At 40.4% G+C, this 22,978-nt stretch overlaps 1 protein-coding gene across 2 annotated transcripts in view; it reads right to left on the bottom strand.

Moving 5' to 3' along the window:
- LOC117430827 (active breakpoint cluster region-related protein-like) overlaps positions 1-20,498 on the bottom strand; it is a 130,292-nt gene extending 109,794 nt beyond the window's left edge. The window contains exon 1 of one of the 2 annotated variants that reach the window (XM_059001012.1): positions 19,341-20,498. In XM_059001012.1, coding sequence (XP_058856995.1) covers positions 19,341-20,271 — 931 coding nt within the window. In that variant the 5' untranslated portion in view covers positions 20,272-20,498. Of the gene's footprint in view, positions 1-2,989; positions 3,698-19,340 lie in introns of those variants that run through there. The other variant, XM_059001013.1, reaches the window with a different exon arrangement.
- Positions 20,499-22,978: the final 2,480 nt, after the last annotated feature.

Raw genomic sequence — 22,978 nt, 5'->3', positions numbered from 1 at the left:
CCCTTTCAGAGAAAATAATGCTTACAGTATAACACTCTGGACTTTGATGAATAGTCTGGGCCATACAAAGTGACAAAGTGACAATTGATTTGTAGCAGGTACATCACATTGAACGCATTTCCAATTTGTTCCAAATAAACACGCTGCAGCTGGTTAATTATTAACCCCCGGGGACCTAAGCAAGGGGGCTGTAAAACACCTGCAGATATTCTGCTCCAAGTGTAACAGCCCCGTCTCCCCAGCACAAGGGAGCTCAGATGCAGCTCATTGTGTGATATATGGGCGTCCATTAGATCTTCTAAACCAGCAGCTGACAGTGCAAGCTAGAAAGGCAGCTAATCCCCACACCATGAAATCTACACGAAAACAGCAGCTCCACTTCATCAGAGGAAAGGATTACTGTAGCAGGGCTCCACTCACCTCACCAGTGAACGGGTCAGACTGGGGACATAATGCATGCAGCTATCAAGAGATCAAGCACTGTATTTGGACACCAATACATTTCTGATTTAAAATTCATTGGACGTTAACAGTGAGAGTAAGGGGATCTCAGAGCATGGCTTCAATGGACTCTAGAAAGGTGTGGGCAGCAGACTCCCAGAATTTCTATTGCTAGATCCGAATCCAAGATGTGGGGCATGCACATGTATTTCAGGTGTTGGAGCCTTCTGAAAACCAGTCAAAATACTCATCATTGATTGGCTAATCCATGCACACAGGGGGCGTAAAGCAGAATGAATTAAGTCATTTAATGTGGCGACAAAGCTAGCGTACAAAAGATAGGTTAACAAATATTCTGCTCTGCTAATCAGCTTAACTTGTAACAAAGGGACAAACTGCACTTGGGGAGACCAAAAGGTCAATTTCCACTCAAACTGCATGTAATCTGAAGTGAAGACAGTGCTTCAGGCTAGATATACTAAACTGCATCATTAGGAAACTAGAAAAACAAAAAGAATGCAAAGCAGGTGTTTTATCCTGAATATTGAATTATGCGGCTAATTATGACAGAAAGCAAGTTATGCAAACATTCTGTAAAATCGCTTTTAGGTCAAGTAAGATGTAAACTGTCACTATGTTTGTTAGGTTTTTTTTTTTTTAATTTAGTCGTCGCCAATTATTTTTACCCCGGTTTTCACCCCAATTTAGCATGCCCAATTATTATCTGTATCCCCGGCTCACCGCTCGCAACCCCCCCGCCGACTCAGGAAACGGAGGCTGAAACACGCGTCCTCCGAAACGTGCTCCTTCCAAACCGTCATTTTTCGCACTGCAGATCCACAGCAATGCTACCAGACCTATAGTGCCGGAGGACAACACAGATCTGGCGGCTCTGCTGCAGAGCCACAGGCGCCCTATCGGCCACAGGGGTCGCTGATGCGCGGTGAGCCGTGGATTCCCCTGCCGACCTAAGCCCTCCCTACCCGGGCAGCGCTCAGCCAATTGTGCGCCGCCCCCTAGGAACTCTCGGTCACGGTCAGCTGAGACATAGCCTGGATTCGAACCAGCGATCTCCAGGCTATAGGGCACATCCTGCGAGGAGCGCCTTTACTGGATGCGCCACTCGGGAGCCCCCTGTTTGTTAGTTTTTATTTGAAAGTCCCATGATCCTGGATTTTTTTTGTACTGAGGTGTTACTTCTATAATGTGTATATTCAACAGTATAATAACTGCTTCTAAAGAAATAGGCATTTTTAAAAACCGGAACAAAACCACATACCACAGAGCCTTTCTTGCACTGAGGTCTCACTGCTCAAAGGACACTTACCAGCAACTCCGCCAACAGAGAGCAGTACAACTGATCAAATTCACTCAGACAGAATTGACATTCAGTTAAAATTACATAATTAAAAAGGAGTCCCACAATCGTGTTCCATTTCACACGCAAACATAATTCATCAGGGTCTGCTTCCAGTACTACATCCTTGCACGGATTATCTTTCCACTTAAACATAAAACTGACCTTGTTGGCAGCTCAGCCTCCTCTCGCCTTAAAACAGTGCCTGCCACAGACTGGGACGCTGCTGCAATTACATGCAGCAGTAGGAGGTTATAATTCTGTGATAACTTGAGAAGTGAAACAACTCCATACACAAACTCTCATCACGTTGTGCTGTAGAGATTACACATTAAGTGCGAACAAGCTGTTACACAAGATTAACCCTAATGTCCTCAGACCGGAGTTGCAAGCAGCATGGTCTTCAGAATCAGCTTGATTGTTTCACAATCTACCTCTTTTACAATGTGCCATTACACTTATCATTTGCACAGTCTAAACTGTATCAATAAAAGCAATTCCAAAACCTAGTGCTACGAGTTCTGTTAAGGCATAAGGGGTTACAGTATACAGCTGCATAGCAGTGTGCCATTGTGGATTCAGTATAGTTCACCAAAGCCGTTTACATAAGTAACCTACAGAGGTTTACAGTAAAATACAGGCAAGCTCATAGAATCCAGCAGAAATTCATTTTACAGGTAAGCTAACACAATCATGCTATCTGGCAACATTACAGTGATTCCAGGATAAATAAATAAAAAACAGAAACAAAATAAATTCCTAGATATAATGAATGAGGTATATTTACTGAAGCTTTATACGACGCAAGCCAATTTAGCATAGCGAAATGTGTAGCCAGGGCAAACACTAATATTTACCTTTCTGAAATACAACTCAGAGGTTAACGTTCCTGCAGATAGAAGTTGCTATTAATCCCTGAGCGTTTACCTGCTGGACTGGGCATAAAAATTAAACTTTCAATAATAGAAAACTGTGTCTCTCAAATAAAGGAAATACAGTACTTAGTTTCAAAAGCTAATGAAATGAAAATCCTAAAAAACAGTATTGTGTTTTCCTCTGGAATCAATCACACCTGACTGCAGCAATCCTAATTCTATGCTTCATGAAGCACATTTGTTCTGAGTACTGCCTACAGTAAAATAGACTCCTAATACAAAACACATTAAGAAATAAAGAGAAATCTACACATACTGCTGTAGAGAGTATCAATCCAGGACAGTCGGGGCAGGCCACGGTGACTAGGAGGCTCCATGCTTCAACGTTCCTTCTGTCTGTCACGCTTGTTCCCTTTAGATTCGAAAAGCAAGACTCATCTCACAACACAAAGACCGTGGAGCACAGCAATCCACCAGCTTCTGAAACCAGGCAGCAGGGAAGAGCAGGAGTATCCGTTAGCTGAAAGAGCTCACAGACTCCCCAGCTCTCTTACATCACCCAACACAGGGACCAGCGAGAATCGAAAAACAAGAGGGTCTGGCTGCAACGCAGCAGAGTACTAGAGCAAGGGAGGTGATCTCTTCTCTCTTTCTTTTCTCTCTCTCACTCTCCAGTCAGCAGAAGGCTCCTCCGTCTTTTCAAGAGATGCTCCAAAATAACAGGAAAAAAACAGTAGATGTCTTCCCTTCCTTCCTCTATTCCTCTCTCTCTCACTCTTGCTTGGTCTTTTACAAGTGATGCTGCATTAGCCTTTCTCTCCAGAGAGGCATTATTTTAATAGGCTGTCACAGGCTTCCCAGTGTTTTTCTGTAAACTGTGTCGGCTGAATAAGCTCCACAAATAATAAAAAAAAAGGAAAAACTCAATTCCAAACAAGTTCCGAAAGCAATACTTCCTCTTGTGATTTCTCAGAGCCGTGCCATTCAGTCAGCTGTTCGCTTACTACGCTGTCCAGAGCAGGAGCCTGCTCTTTGACATAACAATCAAGCAGATGAGCAGTCCAATCAAAAGAAGGTACGGCTCAAGAAAGCCAAACAAAAGGAATGAGTTCACGTTTGGCTGTGCGTGGTAACGGAGGCAGGGGAGTAGCAGAAGACAGAGACAGATGTGTGGACGGTTTCCCTTGGATTCACATGGTAATTAGCAGGGTCCACTATACTAGCACTGTCCCTGCAGCACCTGCTGGGAGCCTGAGCCCTCCCTCGGGAGCCCTGATTGGCTAGACGTAGCAGAAAAAAAACACACACACATATGCCGAGAGATGGTAACCCAACCCCTCAGGGCAAAAAAAAACTGTACTGAACAAGTGACCCTGCAGTTCATCACTGTTCTTACATACTGTACTGTAGTGCGTTTAGGCACTGGGTAAAACACATATTCACATCAGAAAGTAACAGTCGTTTCTAATGGTCGTTTTGGAAATAAAAGAGATGGCCCCAGTATAGATAGAAGCACGTCAAAAAGTTGTAATCAAAAAGGAAACTAAATGACTAGAAGTGTACAAAATTCAAATTGTACATGAAATCTGTCGGATGGCAAGGTTGCCAGCAGCAGTGATGCACGAATACACAATAGCTAGTATAGCCGCACAGTGTTAGGCTGAGGTTGCGTTGCGTGCTAATTGACACAAGATCTAAACTACTGCACTAAAATCCAGAACATGGCTTATTAACCTCATCAAAACCAACATTTGAAGTAAAATAGGTGTCAAATATTTGACTAAATGGATGCTCAATGCCACAAGCGTAAATTGTGTCTTTGTGCTGAAGACAAGAGACACAGGCATTAACTGAAGCAGAACTACATCTATTAAGAGACAAACCCACACAGGAGGCTCTCCCCTAATCCCCACAGTCAGTAAACAGATCCTCATATTGTCTGACGACAATGGCGTGGTTTAATAAGCCAGCTGGAGAAGGAAGCCATTCACACTCCATAGAAAACGAAAAAGTACAAGTGCTAGACCTTTTCTCAGAACATTTAGCTGTATTCCAAAATCCAGTTCGGGGATTTACAAAAACCTAATTTCTGCGTGACCGTGAGTCTGTCTTTCTGTCCACTTTAACAAGGGAAAACGTCCAGCGTTTTAGCTGCTGTTTACTCAACACTATTATTCGAAGGTCTATCAAAAGACCCCCACTAACCATTCTGAAGGGTAACAGATCCGAGGCCTCTGGCTGCAAACAAAAAACACAATCAGCAAAATCAGAAAAATGCTAATTATTCAAGCAGCCTAGAAAAATTCGATTAACTTCTTCTAAGATGTAAGCATAAGAATAGCATTACTTGGTTGCCTACTCGCCGCGCCATGTCATGTCATTATCCAAATGGGCAAGCCTGATTGCGCCAGTCAAGTCCCTGCATGTTCCGCAGATGGCCGAGTGCCGAGCCTGCTAATACAGGTTCCTAATATTATGCATACATGGTCAGTGCCTGCAAGGTAAAAGGATCACAGATGTCAAAATGGATCTAATGCAATTTGTGTAGGAAACCTACGCAGTGCAGCCTATGTGTGATCGAAAAATAACTCGCAGCGCTTCAGTACCAAGCCCTGATCCCCCATCCCTTGAGGCAGCTATCGGAACATTTAAATTCATCGTTTCATTGCAGGTCGAGAGAGCTTCAATCTGCGTTCGTTTGATCGAGCTCAATGTCTGAGGATATGAACACTGTGGGGCACGCTACAGAAGAGTTGCAGTGCATGTTACTGTTATTAATGGAATGGGTTATTTTAAACTAGGTAAATCACTGTCAGTACAGAAGATCTTCAGGGCTAGGTGGCGCAGTGCTTTAATGTAATAGTACATTGCTTTTTTGAATGGGGGGGTTGGGGTTATGCCAGACCCAGCTCACTTGTATGGGGGTCCCAGCTATAAAATAGCTTTACGTTGCAAGTGAAATAACATGGGTGCCCTTCACAGAATCAGATTTTTTTTTTACTGAAATTATCAGGTCAGTGGCAGCGATCTGAGCGATCGAGCCCATTGAAGAAGAAAAGAAAATGACTTGGGTAAGACTTATAGCAAATTGGATTTACTGACCTAAAGTATGATCAGTCGAAACAACTGAACGTTTGAAGCAGCAGTAGAAAAGAAACAAAAGCAAACAGACACTGTATATTTTTTACAGTAAACAACAGCAGATGGTTTTCACAGTCAAGTTCCTGCTGACACAATGTAACATTATGAACCAGTTTAGTCAATAATGTAGCACTTTGCGAACACACACTGGCTGTAACTAGAAACCATTCACAACGTGCCAGAACCAGTTTGCAGTAAGGGAGTCATTCAGAGCCGGCCGTTCAGTCGATTGACAGCCAGTACATATGGACTTTATCCAGATGAGAAGAAAAAGGCTTGTCTGAATATGATGGTCTTGAAATACGCGTGGGATGGATTTTCACATACTGGCAGACCAGATTCAGGGCTACAGTACTGTACTGCACGCTTGATGACCTGAACCAGATGATAAGAACTGGCATCAGAGCAGTAACTTCACTTACTCCACAACTGTGATGGGCCATGTACTGTGCACAATGCTTCATCTATCTTTATATAGTCTTTATATAATAGTGTTTCAGAGCACAAACGCAATCCTGGCTTCAGCAGCAGACTACCAAAACTGCCCTTGGCATCGTAATAGAAAAATAATACTGAGAAAACAATATAGAAAAAATACATGTTTGAAGTCCAAGGTTTTAGATGAATATTGGGTTTTGTCAATTATCAACCTTGGAAGGAGCTACTAAATGAACCGATCAAGGGGCTGAGGGAGTTGTACTGTAAACTAGCAGCAGTTTGTGCCAAGTCCTGTATATTGAAAAAAATTAAATACAACAAGAAACTGTGGCTGGCTCGGACAAAGCCTTTCACTCTACTGGCTAGACACCACACAGTAGGGGACTTTTTGTAATGATAAATTATGTAGGGTTGTCCAAAATAAATACAAAAATAATACAAAGAAACGTTATATGTTTTTAAATTATTATTATTATTATTATTATTATTATTATTATTATTATTATTATTATTATTATTATTATTTATTAACTATAGCCCATTGTACTATATCTGAGGATAAATGATAAAGAATATATATATATATATATATATATATATATATATATATATATATATATACAAACATACATACTGGTAATTCAAATATGCTTAAATCGTATTGCTGTGAATCTGTGGTTAAGTGCTGTATAAAAGTTTCCTTTTAAACCTAGTTTCAACTACCTGACCCTAAGCCTCAGATTGTACACCAAAATTAGATGTTCTGATGCAATATTAATTGCTCATTGTTGTAACTATGGAACCCAGCTTTGAAGCAATGATAAGCAACGACCCCCCATGGCTCCAGGGACTATTCGAGTACGCCGATACAGTTAATTTAATCCTACATCGCTGTCCTTCACAGACCTCAGTAAAGATCCCAGCCATTGCATTCAGAACCACTTAATGTTGATTTCCTCAAAAGGACCGCTTAGTACTGCTCTGCGTTACCACAGCAGATAACAGCACAAGAATTCATCACAGAACAATACTTACAGTCAAGATAACAATGCATCGGAACCATGTTGCACAACACCTGTTTTATCAGAAGGAGTTTAAACTGATCAGAATTTGTTCCGTTCCCTAATTCAGCCAGTGAAGGAAAGCCAGAGTGCACTACAAGGCAATCTGTGGGTCACATCAACCCAATTATGTCGTATCTCCGTTGAAGCATGTATCCCTCATCGCCCGAAGACACTAGCCTTTCTAGTCTTCCCTCGTTCTCAATTCAAGAAACTCTTCTCTTTTCTTTATCAACATCAAGAATTCATTATTGTCTAGTTTTTATTAAAACATGTCATCCAGTGTACAAATCCCTTACAATTCAGTAGCCTTGAGAGTTGGCTACGAGCAGAGAGCCTTTATTCATCTTCATCATCTTATAAAAGCACTGTGGTATTACTGCTGTATCTCACAAAACCAGTGCTCCCACCTCAGGCAGATACAGAGAGACCTGAGTGTGGCCTCGCTGTCTGCCAGTGTGTATGTGCATGCATGAGGCTGTGGATGTGTCTGCGTGTGTCTGTGTGTATGTGCATATGTGTGTGTGCGTGTTGATGCTTCGCACAGTCTGAAATAACTTTGACCTACTGAGGTCAGACGTTGCATGCATGAAGTACTCTCTAATTCTTCAGACACTGAATAGCAGACCTCATTACACTTATGATTTCCATTGTAACATTACACAGACACACATTTTCTGCACTGACTACTATACTTTCAGAGGGCTTATCTATGGAAACTTCTCTCAGTTACACACAGTATGTATTCTTCATTAAAATATATGGGGGAAAATCTAACGCAGAAATGTTATTATACTTCCATCTTCACTGAACAGAACACATTTTTATACCTATTTGTATGTAGACCAAAAGCTTTACCCAGTGCTATAAGCTGCTTCTGCAGACACATACCATTTAAATGTTATGCTTCACACAGTATTTAATGAGGAGCTCAGGCATCTTGCTGTCTTTCAGATCCATCTGATGAGACACACAAGGCCAAGACAAAGGAATACAAATTAGGAAGTGTATGAAATTTCAGGTTTGTTACACAGTTGACCACAAATGATATAAATCAAGAAAATGCATCCTTAAATCACTTTAGGTAGCATAGATTGTGTCTTTAAAAAGTGCCTGCAAAAAAACCCTGTAAGATATTTAATTATAAATATATTAATAAAAGGGAAAATGCTCAGCAGTAAAGATGTGTCTTCAATTAATTTATGGTAGACCTATATGGTACACAGAAAATATATAATATCATGGTTTTTACAGGAAGACAGTCTGCACATTTATGGGACTTAGTGGTGTCTAAATACGTTGTTTAAATCAATAACATAAGATCCTCCCAGGCGCTATATACGACTACAGACAGAAATACACTAAAGAGACTCCCATACACTGTTAGTTCTTTGATTGTCGTAGCCTTGGTACACAGAGCCTTAGTGAAATGATTTAGACAGGGCTTGATTTTCAATCAGCCTCACTGTTAATTGAACACCCCCCCCCCCCCCCCCCACCCCAGCATGTGCTGTACTGATCAACATGATGCTATTCGAACGGAAACAAACCGAACAAGAGACCATGTGACAGAAACCAATGCCTTCGCGGTTTGCTTTCAGGCACATGCTCCCTTGAGAAAAGTATGGCAACAACAAAAGCTGTGGCTATGGAATGCTATATCGTATAAGTAATCAAAATAATCAAACTTCATTTGCGGTTATACATACTGGTGTCCCAAACAACTTTCACTGCAATAAAATAGATACGTTTGCTTGTATTTGTTATACTTATATATAACAACTCTATGCATATATATCTATATCTATATCTATATCTATATCTATATATATATATATATATATATATATACATATATATATTTGAATTACATTTATCACTGTATGCATTATTACTGCAAATGTCATAACTGAATTAAAAATTTAGAATACCAAGTCCCTATTTCAAATGAAAGATGGTATGTTTCACAAAACCAGGCAGATCATTAACATTCAATACAGAGCACTACGGCGCCCCTTAGTGGCCATTCAGTGGTATTTACCATTTATAACACCAGTTTTTCTCAGCTATAATCTACATAATGTTATTTTAGAAAAAGCTTTATTGAAAATTCTAGATGTCATTTCTGAAATTATAATTTAGTAACTAACACATTTTAAGGTGTTATTACTTGTTTTAACTCCAGTGATGTACATAAACCTGTCTCTATCATTAAGATAATTCAAATGTAATTTACAGACAGAGCCCTACACGACAAACTAATTACAGTAGCTGCACATACAATAGAAAACTGAACAATATCCCAATAAAAGAAAGAAGGTGTTTTCTTTTTTAATAATACAGCAGCATGGTCACGATTGCTTTTCAAGAATACTTACACTAAAAACAGCATGAATTTTAAAAAGCCAGTCGTGACTTTTCTAATATAAAGCAGCACAGCGGGGGAATAAATTATCTTTCGATTGCTGCAGAGAATGCCACTGTGACAGAACAATGGGACAGAGCGAGCACATTACACTCTGCGACAACTGCACTCGCCAGAGTAGCATTTCAAAAGAGCTCAGATGAACTGAAAACAGGGCCCACTGTCTGTCAGCAGCATTGCAAAGTTTACCACCAAAGCTTCTTCAAAAGGAGCGCTAGCCATTTCCTTACCTCTGAGCACAAGCAATATTACTGGTACCCCTTTTCCACTCGAAGATCGTTTGGCTATCTCTTTGTATCAGTTTGGAATATACCAGGGAGAAGCAGTTTGCTTTTATCTTAACTATTGTCTGTACCTCCAGGACATTGTGAACTAAAGCAAAGAATCAAACTACCTTCAACATAAAAGACACAGGAACCATTGATAATGCTGCTGACGCTGATGGAGATCCATAATGGATTTTGGTTAGCACTTCTCTGCAATTCCCATAGTACAGTGTAAAGTTGTTTTTTGTGACATTACATTACAGTAAATGTATGGTAATCTCAGTAGGACATATTTTTAAATCTTTCCTCTAAACCTTTTTGGTGCGGTCAGGACAGTAGCCACCTGCTGAACAGTCAACACATTAGTCAGTCCCCTGGAACGCTGAGGGTGATGACATTGCCCTTCATGCTACGGGGGGCTTTTTCACACACTCTGTATTTAAAATAATGTGGAAAGAACTAGTGCATCAACCGCTATACTTCCCACCTCTTAGTCACACACTGACGTGAAAAGACAGAACTGGGGAATTATAAAGAATTAAAAAAAAAGTGAAACCGTGAAAGTCTCAAACTGCAATGCAACGGATGGCTTATTTTAAACACTGCATGAGTGTGTGTCAGTGTGCGTGAGTATGTGTTAATGTGTGTGCTGGCATGTGTGTACAGGTATGCCTATGGTGTTAATCTCCTGTTACATAGGAAGGTCCATTTTAATCACCAATAGGGTGGCAGTACCATATAAATCCTCTCCATTCAGTCACACAAAGCCTCCTACATTATCCTTAGCTCATGTCTACACCTCAGATGCGTCTGTGGTTCAATTGTGAGACACTGCAGAGAAAGACAATACAGAACATCCCTGTAATGACTAATATACTGTTCCTTTCCCTTAGTGACTCTGCGACACTGAACACTCAATTCTGAACTGCCAACACATAGACCTTCTTTCTATCGTCTGAGGGGCTCCTGCTTTCACAGTGTTACTGAATAGTTCCATTCAGGCTTATCTTCCCCCAGGGGGGTTTGCTAACGTGGGAGTCAGTTGGAAATGTAACAGTCTAAATGCCAATCGAGTTAGAGTAGAATTAAAAACATGGGTTTTTCGAGTTTGAATATTCTTTCAAAATTTAAATAAATATTTAAATATTTGTTCATTTTGAATTAGCTGGAAAACAAAAGTATACGCTGTACCATGGAAGAGTATCAACTCACTCAGGAGTAAAAAATAAACACGACAGCTCGTCAAACTACCAATTAAAGAAAGGAGAGAAACTGTTCAGTAGACTAGAATGTGTTTATTTATTTCAGTCATTACACACCAAATCGCACACACACACAAATTTACCAGGCATCACTACTGTAGCATAGTTTAGCAAAATCCTCACCGGCAATTGAAATTCTGATCAGCAGGGGCTGCTGTTTTAACAAACCAACTAGCTGTGCCATTCACAGGGTCTAGTGATAAATTAAAATGTGTTTAAAACACACTGCATTATTATATTTAAAACTTTCTATGCAACTCACGCAAAAGGACATAAAATGTTCATTGTGAGTATACTATTAGGAGCGTAATGTACGAGGGAAAGATAATTATTTATTATTAAAATTAAAAAAAAAATGTTAACAAAATTTAAATTGGACCTGATTCAGTTCCAACCAAAGTTTTTTTTTTTTTAATTTTTTTTGGAAAGCTAAGAAAATCCATGTTCATGTCCTCATTTGCAGTACATCCAATCAAAATCCAGGTTCAATGTCCCTCTGCATTTGCAGTACATCCAATCAAAATCCAGGTTCAATGTCCCTCTGCATTTGCAATACATCCAATCAAAATCCAGGTTCAATGTCCCTCTGCATTTGCAGTACATCCAATCAAAATCTAGGTTCAATGTCCCTCTGCATTTGCAGTACATCCAATCCCATGCTGTTTTACAGCATCGGAACTTGCCTTTATTAGGCTGCAAACAGTTTGTCTTCAGGTTGTTGTCTGATTTCAATCACACTTAAAAGCCTGTACCAGCATTACAGGGGCATCTCAAGCCATTTGAAAACCACAAACGGCATGTTTAAATGTCACGCTGCCAATAATGCATGCAAGCTTTTAAAAGGCTATCAACAGGAATTTATTGCCTATTTAAAAACTTCTCCTGGTCTGCACAAAACTTTGTTCTGGCACTTGCTCTCCTCTTTGTTAATGGAAGATGCCAGCAGAGGCAGAATGTAACAACCACCGTGAGTGTGTGGCTGCTGAGCATTGCATTTGTAACCTGGGCTGTTGATATGCCAGACCACAGAAAAGGCAGGGTGAGGCATGACCTGCTGAACCACTCAAAACTGCTGCAGACTCTGCATTTGCAGAAACGAGAACACCAGCATCCCTAACCTGTGCAAGGCCTGTACAACCCTCCAACTCCTTCTTAAAGGAGTTCTGTCACTCCCAACTGAGACAAAAGTCATGGTGTGGTTGTCCTAGTATGTGGACTATTAAAACCAACAAGGTCTTTTCACTGTGTTCCAGTTGCTAGAATTTTCATCACAGTTTACTTCATTGTTTCACTTCCAAATCACAGATGTATTCTCTCAATGTAAATGTTAGCACAGCACTTAAAGAGGCCACTAGGGTTTGCAATCTGAGAAACAACAGGCGGACAGTACACAAGAAACTAACTGAATCTCAAATATCGCAGTTCAGAATACTTTTTTTTTGTTCTTTCAGCAATATTTCACTCTCAATGGCAAATGTCAACTCACTTCTCTATTGTGGTGATGTTGTGTCTGTGCAAAGGTTGCCATAATCATCCATTTCAAAACTAGGGAAAAAACACTTTTACAACAAAAACAGCATATTATTAATAGACGATTTATTAAAGGACTCATGAAGGTGAATAGGTTTGTTCTATTGAACTAAGCAGCAGTGGATCTACATATGATCACACATCTCCCCTATGTAGAATACTTCATTATTCCCACCATGTTTTGGTAGTGTGGATAGAGTACGGTACGGTACAGCAGTGTTTCCCAACCCTGGTCCTGGGGACCCCCTGTGTCTGCAGGTTTTCATTTCAACTAAGCTCTCAATTACTGAACTAGACACAGTGATGACATCATTTTGACAATCCTTGTAGTTTAGGGATCACAACATGAAATATAGGGTTCACTTCTAAAATAAGTTGTCTCTTCCACTCCTGGTCTTTGTTCTAACCCTGTTCTAAATTGTTTAATCGAACCAATTAACCCTGAAGTAGTTCATGATCTCATTTTAGCTGTAAAACCTGGAGTGGAATAGCCCTCCAGGACTGGGATTGGACACCCTTGCTCTGCTTCTTCTTCCTGTAATTAGATTCTAATGTTCCCACGTTTCTTGTCTATTAATTCTAATGCACATTTACTTTTTTTTTGTTTACTCAGGGATGCATATATTATCAGGCCACCAGAACACATTTTAGTGCCACCTAAACTATTAAACCTTTTTTAAATTTTACTATTTCAAACAACTCCGGAAGCTGGTCAATTGTGTGACTGTAAATTCTCAGGACAGCTAAATGTCAATTTAGAGCAAGCTTCACAGCATGCTTGACAGGAAGGATGAGGAGTACAGAGAATCCACAGACCACAGAAGGCCCTAAGAAACCATGTACAGCACAGTTTCCGGTAAAGGCTCTGTCACCACTACACTGAGTTCAGGTGCAGCATGGCTCGCTATTCTCCTCTTATCTATTAATAGCTGGGATTCAATTCTCCTTTGGTGTTCACATCATTTCAGCCTTTTTGTTGCTATATCATTACACATCATTGGGCCTTGTTCACAAATCTTTAACTCGATTTTTATGAATACAATACAGTTTTTGGACTGTTCTTGTACAGCGGTTTTCTTAATATGAAATTGTATTTTATTCATAAGAACAGGCTTTGAAATTACTTGCGAGTTAAAGCGTTGTGAGTTCAACAGAAATGATTTATTGGCATGAAGTCAGAATGGCAAAGATGATAAAAGATTATAATCAGTCAGAAGCAATTGCCACTACTACAATCAAGGTAAGCAGGTTGCAGCAGTTAAAATGGGCTCTCATGCTCACACACAGTATTGTCAAAACTAGATACAGTCCATTTTTAGTGATTAAGGACACAGCATTTTAAACTATGTACAGTACAAATAGTCACTATCTATGCTTACAGCAAGCAATTCAATGTATATTATGTAAAATGGGGCTTCTAGCATTAAAGGATATGAGCAGATATTAATCAGTCATGGGGAAGCAGTTTTAGGGAATCAAATACCGGTTGATTTTTTCAGTACCGTTAATTTTCACAAACAAGTTCTGCCTCACTTGTTTGTTTATGCGAAGGAAGCTGTGGGTTATTGTTTACATTCAAATACAACATTCAAAAGCATAGGTGAGTTATAAGCAGAGAAGAGCACTTGATTCGTATCCCAGACTTAAAACTGCTTTGTTTCATTGCTACTGTAATGTAGTTTAATGTATTCGATGGGGAATCATACTGTATTTCTATGCATCTTTTGGATTTCCATCAAGACTACATAAACACAGAGGAAATGGTTAATGCTATGCAGTGAATCTCCACCTAACGCCTCACCCAAGGCACGGCAGCCACAGACAATATCCAATAGCTCACAGGGCTTAGTGGTGTCATAGAAACATGATGATGGAATGGGGCTGCAGTAAAAATGTTACTCTACTGCAAATAATAAAAGCCTTTGAGCCGTTCTCAGATGAAAAAGTAAAGTTGAAATGAAAGATATACCTAATAATAACCTCCTACTGCAGCAAGTAGTAGCCAGTATCTGTTTGGCTCGCAGAGTGACGTAGTGGGAAGCAGGTTTCAAAAGAAACTACCATGGTGAACTAAAAAAAGTAAAATGTATACTAAAAGGGCAATGAAGGCTGACCGATAAAGTAATGTAGTGAGCACCAAGCAATTGCATTTAGTTTAAAATGAAACAGGGCTGGGTTAAACTGGAGCTTGAATTGTTTTAGAGCTGCTGGGAGTGTGGATTGCATGCAGGGTAGTTTGGTAAGCTGCTGCCTAACTTGTGAAGATCACAATTAAGAACTTCCTCTTATTCATAAGGCTGCAAACTCTGCAGATATACACAATGGCAGTATTTTACTTTCTGTTCCTCTGTGGTTTGGATTGTTTTTGGTGGTCCTTTATTTGTTCATAATACCAAATCAGTGATTTCAATAGAATGGCAGACAGTAAACAGACGGAATTGTGCAATAAGAAGTCAAGCAGGTTTAGTAACCTCTTTAACACCTTCAGTGCTATGCTATGCTTTAGATACAGTTTGACTATACATTAGAATAACCAGCCATTTGTAGTACACATGTTTAAAGCCCCTGTTCCTTATTGCGACTTTACCTTTGCATACCATTTTACAGTTGATGATGCATTGTCAATATTTTATCAGCATGTCCGTTGCTTTCATTTCAATCACATGGCACACTTCACATCTCCTCCTGCCTAAGCACTGGACATTCGTCCCCAACATGCATTCTGGAATATATGCAGTACTAAAGCCGCAGGGCACTTTCAGTCGTGATGGGCAAGACAGACACTGACAGACGATGCTTGGCTGGCATGTGCTTCTGTATCCAAGGCAGTGCAAATTACTAGAGCTTCCAGAGATCATCTGAACACCAGACTCCACTGCAGATTTCCCTTAAGGAATCAGAGGCTGGCAATTTGGAACAGTATCCCTCCAGAACACATTGTACTATAGTGTATTGGAGTGTGGAATGAGACTAAGGAAAAATACTGTGGTTCACAAACAGGTGTGATTAATCACGACTGGAATTGAGAAGCAGCACATAACGGTAATGCTCTGTGTGACAGCAGACGACCGTAAACTGCCTCCATATGCATAACTGAGGTTGTATCTTTGTTTTATTTTTTCCTCAAATTGAGGGTGGGAGATTTGGGACGTGTCTTAAATTCGAGGGCGTCTTAAATTCGAAGGAATACGGTATATTGCAGACAGAAATTCCAAGCACAAGATGCAGAAATGTGATACAGAAAAATAAATAAAGACACAGCTGGAGCTACAGCGGCATTTAGTACGTATGAAATAGTTTAGGATTTAAATACTGCACAGTGCACACCTTGTGATGTGAAAATATGTTTACATATGGGGCTGGGTAAAAAAAGCAGTCAACCCAACTCATTGAATTCCAAAAACCCTCTAACAGCACAGCTGTTCTGTCTAGTTAAAACTTCCTGCAGTGGTGCACAGACACAGTATTTATGAATCTGTTCCAGTAGTCAACAACAGTCTGACAGTTTCATGAATATCAATCTGTATTCAAAAACATTCTTAAAACCATGTGGATTGTAGCTTCATTAAGCCTACCGTGGTCACTTTAGGTGAATCTGTATAAACTTGTATAGCAGCTCGTTCACATTTAGGAACCAGGAGTTCTGTTCTCCTAGCAACCCTAGAGTGGTAAGGCAATATGACATGCTGCCCTTTCCACCATGTCTGACTCCCATAAACCAGAACAAGCACTATAGCCACAAGACAAGCACTTCTGTTTATTACATACATACCAGGCTGAAGTCAGACCTAGTCTCAAAGACAGACAGACTGCCACGGAGGAAAGACTAATCTATTCGTAGACAATAATGGCACCAGTGTGATTTTGAACTTCACACACAGCATTCAGTGAAGTGGTGGTGGACTAGCAACACTGTATAGGGTTCACCTGGTCATCCAGAATAGTTTGAGTCTATTGCCTGCTGTATTTAACACTTTGCTATACACTGGGTAAACACTTTGCATAGTGTAAGCAAGATGCAGGGTTCTGTGGCTCTCCAGAGATACAAGATTTGAGGGCAGATTCTGCAGGAAGTCACAGAAAGCTTAACAATGTAAGTACCAAAACTAACACCTGACAGCAAACTGCAACCACACCACACATGGGAGGAATGTGCTTTTAATCATACAGTACAGTAGTGTACAAATCAAACCTTAGTGGCTTCACGGTGCACTGCTGATTGCAATGAGCATCATTTCTGAAAACCAGACACAGTATTACAAATCTAGACAATCATTTAGCTGCCAAGTTAACATTATGGGGGGGAACAAATACAGCACTTAATGTGGTAAATAAGCTTTTTGTGTACACAATTTATTAAGCCAAAGACACAAAACAAGTATTTCATTTTTAGGATTTCCTACAAAATAGCCTTTTGCCTCCAATAAGAAGCATACTTAGCCCTTTGAATTTTAAACAGCTCCAAAGCCTAATGTAATAATTACGACAATGGCCACCAAATTGAAATCTCTTACAATTACACTCCCCCTATCCATCAACCAGGCTCAATGGCACTACTAATTAGTGATTAGTGGAGGGGTTAGGGTTTGGGTTACAAGTACATTATTAATATCTGGCAATGATGTTTATTTAGCAGACGCCTTTATCCAAGGCGACTTACAGAGACTAGGGTGTATGAAGTATGCATCAGCTGCAGAGTCACTTACAATTACGTCTCACCCGAAAGACGGAGCACAAGGAGGTTAAGTGACTTGCTTAGGGTCACACAATGAGTCAGTGGCTGAGGTGGGATTTGAACCGGGGACCTCCTGGTTACAAGCCCTTTTCTTTAACCACTGGACCACACAGCCTCCATGTGTTCTGGAGGGATAGTGACCATTTCTCAAGATGGAAGATGGGTGAAAATCTATGAGTTTGTTCACCAGAATGGCCCATGGAGTAATCATTTCTGAGATGCAGAAGCACCTGCCAACCAAGCGCCTGCTATCAGAATAGGACGGGAATTTTAAATGTAGTTCTATATTAATTACATGAAGTATTCCGCAATTAAAGTTACATTACACTCCTTGGAACTTCCACCATTTTATTCAATAAGTACAATAAATACCATAACATGTCTGACACACAGCACGTCATAAAATAGAAGGGATATGAAAGCAGGTACAGTTCAGGAAACCGCTTTAATAAATGCAAGGCTATTTCAGGAATACTTGTGGGTCTTTCCCACAGCAGAGTCAGTTTCAAGCCCTCTGAAAACCAGGATATACAGTAATGTTGAATTAGCAAAAACCAATACAGCCAGCTTTCAACCAGCATATTCGGAGCACAGAAGTTTCAACGTAATCTACCCCGTCTAGAATAAAACAAATAACCATATTACTGCTGGAAAAGGTCAACACATGCCAGTAATCCGTTTGTTATTCAATGGAGTAATAAGGTTGTCATGGAAAATAACAGGATACACCAGGAAGATATTATGCATCACTGTCTGCAACCACTGCTCTAAGGTTCATGTGTGTAAACAACTGCTTTATATCTGATGCAAATGCAAACACTAAACAGAATACGGGCTGCCAAAACATATCTGAAAAGAGAAGACTCCCTGGCACGACAGAAAGAATATCATCAAAAGTCTTCCTTTACAAATGATTTTTGCGCCATTAAAAGCTGCCGTGTCCTACCATGCTCCTCGTTAATGTACCACATTCCATTGTAGCCTTCTCTGCACTCCACCCAATCTGAAGGTTGACAGTCCAGTTTGTATACATTTCATTCAGCCACCCCTCCACCTAAGCCAACTTTCCACCCCATCACTCCAAACAGACATGGTCCAGCATGCCAAACATCTGAATTAGATTAAAAATAACTTGTAATATTCAACATGTACCTAAAAATGCTATTAAAATGGCACATTCAATTCTATGTTCCTTTGAGGACCCTTAACTGCTTTGTAGTATTGGATTCTTCGGTAATAAGAGAAGCAATAATATTTCTTAGGCATCTTTTGCTAGACTTCATCAACCAGCTAGAACATTTAACAGCTTATTAGGCTTCTGTGAACTATGTTTCAGCCTTATATGCGTTTACAAGTACATATCTGACACCTCCGTGCGGTAAAAGCAAAAGTCTGAAGCAATCCCAGTAAGACATAGGTGCAAAGAAATGAACGGCTTATATAAACACATCCGCATTCAAATAGTCAACGTTTTAAATGATTTGTCAATCGCAAATGTCAGTCCATGTGATTAACACATAAGTGCTCTATGGTTATAATGCTGTCATGCAAAAATAAAAAAAAATAAAAAATGTACAAGAGACTGTATTGCAAAATGCATGATTCATGAACGGAAATTGCATTGTGCTGTCACAGTCATATGAAATTTAGGCTATTTTAATCGACACAAAGCGATTGAAGGGAAAATCAAAACCAGCACTGGCGACAAGGATTTGAACATTTTAAAATCCATTTGCAGTGTATTGAACACGAAACGATAAGACTGGCAGCTGTACTTTGTATTTATATTTTTTGTAGTATTTTGCTTACCTGCTGATGACGAGTCCTCCAGGTCAGAACTGAGATACCCATCGCTACCTCGCTCAGGTGTGCTGCAGCCGGAGCCGCGGTTCGAGTGCTGATGATGGGATCTGCGGGGCACTGCCAGTAACTTCTTACCCCCTCCGTCGGGATGATCAAACGACTTGTCCTGACAGCCCGATGGGGAAAGCCTCCCATCATCGCTGGAGTCAAAATTCCTGCTGTCCCAGAACACCTTCAGCGCAGCCCTGTGCGGATTAGAAACCTGGGTATCCCTGAGTTTTATTTTAGGAGTCATCAGGTTACTTTTGACAAAATTCACATTCAGATCGATGTCTTCGTAGTCGTGATCGCTTGCCTCCCCTGCGCTCTCTTGTTTGGCGATGTTCTTACTATGACTGGTTTTATTCACAGTGGCATACAGCCCGTGCGGGTCAGAACTGCTGGCGGTCGGGTTCGGATGAGGAGCATCACTTTGAACCGAACGGAACCCCGAGGGGACACGGTAGGGATTACCTGCTGCTGCATTGTTGCTGGTCTTGGTGCGTCCCTTCTCTTCTGTCACGTTTTCTCCACGCTCTTCGCTTTCTGTGCTGTCGTGTTCATTTAATCTCTGGTCCTCCTTTTCTGTTTTTTCACCCGTTTTGTCGCCGCTCTCCTCTGTTGCTTCTTTGTCGTTCGTTGCGTCCACCTTTTCCTTTAGTTCCACACTGCAGTCCCACCGGTTATCGTAAGCCTTCTTGTGTCTGGCAAGAGTCGTCTGAAGGTATATGACTTTGAATTTCTCTTCTGACAAGGTCTGTTGATATATTTTCAGGTTGGTTTTGCATTTTTCCAGTTCTCTTTCAATATCTTCTATGGAACTCAGGTCCATCTTTGGAACTTCCCCGTCGGGGAATTCATTTTTCCAATGCTTTTCAAATTCTTCAGGAGCCCACATTGCGAAAGTAAGGCAATACAAAGACCCAGTTCGGTTTATTTATGTCTATACCTGTTGCAACAACAGGTAAGACAAACGGCTAACTTAACCCGCACAGACCTGAGACCCACACTTTCCATGCAAATGTCTCATACCATTAGTTTTACTGATCTCAATTTACAAATACAAAAAAAAAGCTTTAGCTTCCGGTTTGTGACGTCAGCTAGCTCGCTCTTTGGTGCCTTCGCTCTCTCTGTCAGAGCGCACTGCCTTCTGCAGATGAGAAATACAACCTGTTTAAACGACTCCATGCATGCGGTCGCTTTCAAGCAGCAGGGCTTGGCTTCGTGCACCTCCTGTTGAAAGACTCGCTTGTATTTTTCATTTAACCCTTAAAGTTCAGAAACAATATGTGGACAAACTTCATTGCTCTCTGAATTAAATGGTAAATAAAGGGACATGAATCGTAGGCACGATACCATTGAAGAGAAGGCAAAAAAAAGAAAAAAATATATAACAAACAAAATAACAACCGTGGACATGCCCTATGCCTCTGGTATATGATTTAAAAAGTAATACATTAACAGTATGATTGCTTAATCACGTTGTGTGTACACATAAGTGTTACATCTGGTATCAAATAAGGTAGCATTTGTTTTGAAATTGTTACATTAGTGTATTTCTGAGGCACCCACTAATACTACAGTACATATCTGCTTACATATTAAACAGTAAAAATGAACAGTAATTTCCGATGTGTCTTTACTGTAGGTACCCCATAGTTCTGCAGTAGGAGAAGGTGAGGGATCAAACCAGTTGCAGTATTCATACTGGATAATGGACTTTATCTCTTGCTTATGGCCATAGTCGGCTTTATGCTACTGGACCAATCTGTCCAAAAACAAAACAAAAAATTAACTGTTGCAAACACTGCAATGGCTGCAAATGCAATGGGAGCAAATGCAGCAGCTATATAAGGTTATGTAGACAGACAGACAAACGGTATCCTGTGCCACACCGGCCAAACTATACTTAGCTAAATTACTGGCGCGTAACCCCCCCCCCCCCCATCTCATCCCATTTGAATACACCAAAAACCTCATTATGTCATCTGATACATTCAGAGTGCCAGGTGGTTGAAAAGCAGCCAGCAAGACATCATACCACTTCCAGTAAATGCCCTGCCATTTTATTAGCTGTAATGATTTAGCTGTAATACTCCCCTTATAAAGGTTCAGTCTGCAGCTCTGAGTCGTTCCCTGGATCTACTGAGCACAAGTTCAAAGGCTTTTAGCCGCCTCCATAATTGTTTAATTCAGCAATCGAAGTGTCATTCTGATTGCATCTTCTGAAATACAGCCAAGATTGGGAAACTGGAAGGGGAAGTATTTCAAATTCCAGTAATATCCTCCTTGTTTCGTTGACTGAAAGTAAATCTATTTTTACATACCATCAAAACATACTGCATCTGTATACCAAGGAGTGTAGCGTGACTGTTTCAAGATTGCAGGAGGCAGAGAATAATGAATGAGCTTGGCAGGCGGGAGTTTATTGTTAAACAGAGTTTTATAGTATAAGATATAAGGGCATTAATAGTAGACAATGATATTTTGGTAGGCAATGTTTAATGAGACACTGTAGCACATGTACAACAATAATACAAATACAACATTTACAGGTATTGTCCTAAGGCCAACTTGGAAGACTACAGGAAACTGGGAACGGCACCTTGTGATTCTCATGATTTGTGTTGTGCAAGGAAAGAGCATGACGATCATGGGTGTGATCACTCGCTAAACAATGTGCTTTATATGAGAGAAAAGAACACAGTAATTACGCAGTATGTAATCACACAGGTTTATTTACTGGTTTAAACGGCGTGTTCCTGTTCTGTGCTTAGCTCTCTTCACGGCAATCTTTTTTTTTATGTAGCATGGAGAGTAATGCACTGCAAAGTATATGTATTCCGTTTCTACAGAGTTGAAAATGCAGACAACTAACTGAATGGACAGATGGACGGACTAATGCTGTGTGTGTTCTTGTTTGACCATCTGGCTATTTTGAATGGATGCCCAGAAGGGTGGGCACCCTGGTGATAATGCCTTGATGACGTGAGCTTGTCTACAGTAGATTCAAAACTTCTCACATGAAATCATGGCGCTATTGCAATTTCAGGGATTGAAGTGAAGTATGTAACTCAAAAGACAGAGGACATGATATCTACAATCCAGAAACTACCACCCCACCCCACCCCACTCACCCCACACCCACCCCATCCACCCTCACCCCACCCTAATCCACCCCACCGTCACCTCACCCCACCCTCACCCCACAGCCAAAGTGAAGTGTGAATATTTTGTATCCTTTAAAAGGAAAGCACTTAGCTTTTCCACTGTCTTTTACAGACTACTGAAGTCACTTAATCTTGTTTCATTAATGTGAATGAATGCACTGTCTCCATCAGTTCAGCCCACTTTGTCACGGGGATATGAGTATTGCTTTTTAGTGACAAAGAAAAACACTTTATGCAGTTGAGTCATCCTTGGAAATGAGCCTGTATTACTTTATAGCTTTATACAGACATTACCTTAGTGGTTTAACCGTGTGTTGCAATTTGTGAGTCCAAATCAACAAAAATGACCTCTTGGGAGTGTAGAGTATACTGAACAAAAATATAAATTGCTGATGTATTGACAAATATCATATAGAATCATAGCCAGTGCATACA

Source organism: Acipenser ruthenus, chromosome 26 (assembly GCF_902713425.1).
Source record: "Acipenser ruthenus chromosome 26, fAciRut3.2 maternal haplotype, whole genome shotgun sequence".
Lineage (NCBI taxonomy): Eukaryota > Metazoa > Chordata > Actinopteri > Acipenseriformes > Acipenseridae > Acipenser > Acipenser ruthenus.
The sequence above is the reverse complement of the archived record's forward strand: the minus strand, read 5'-3'. Positions and strand labels throughout refer to the sequence as shown.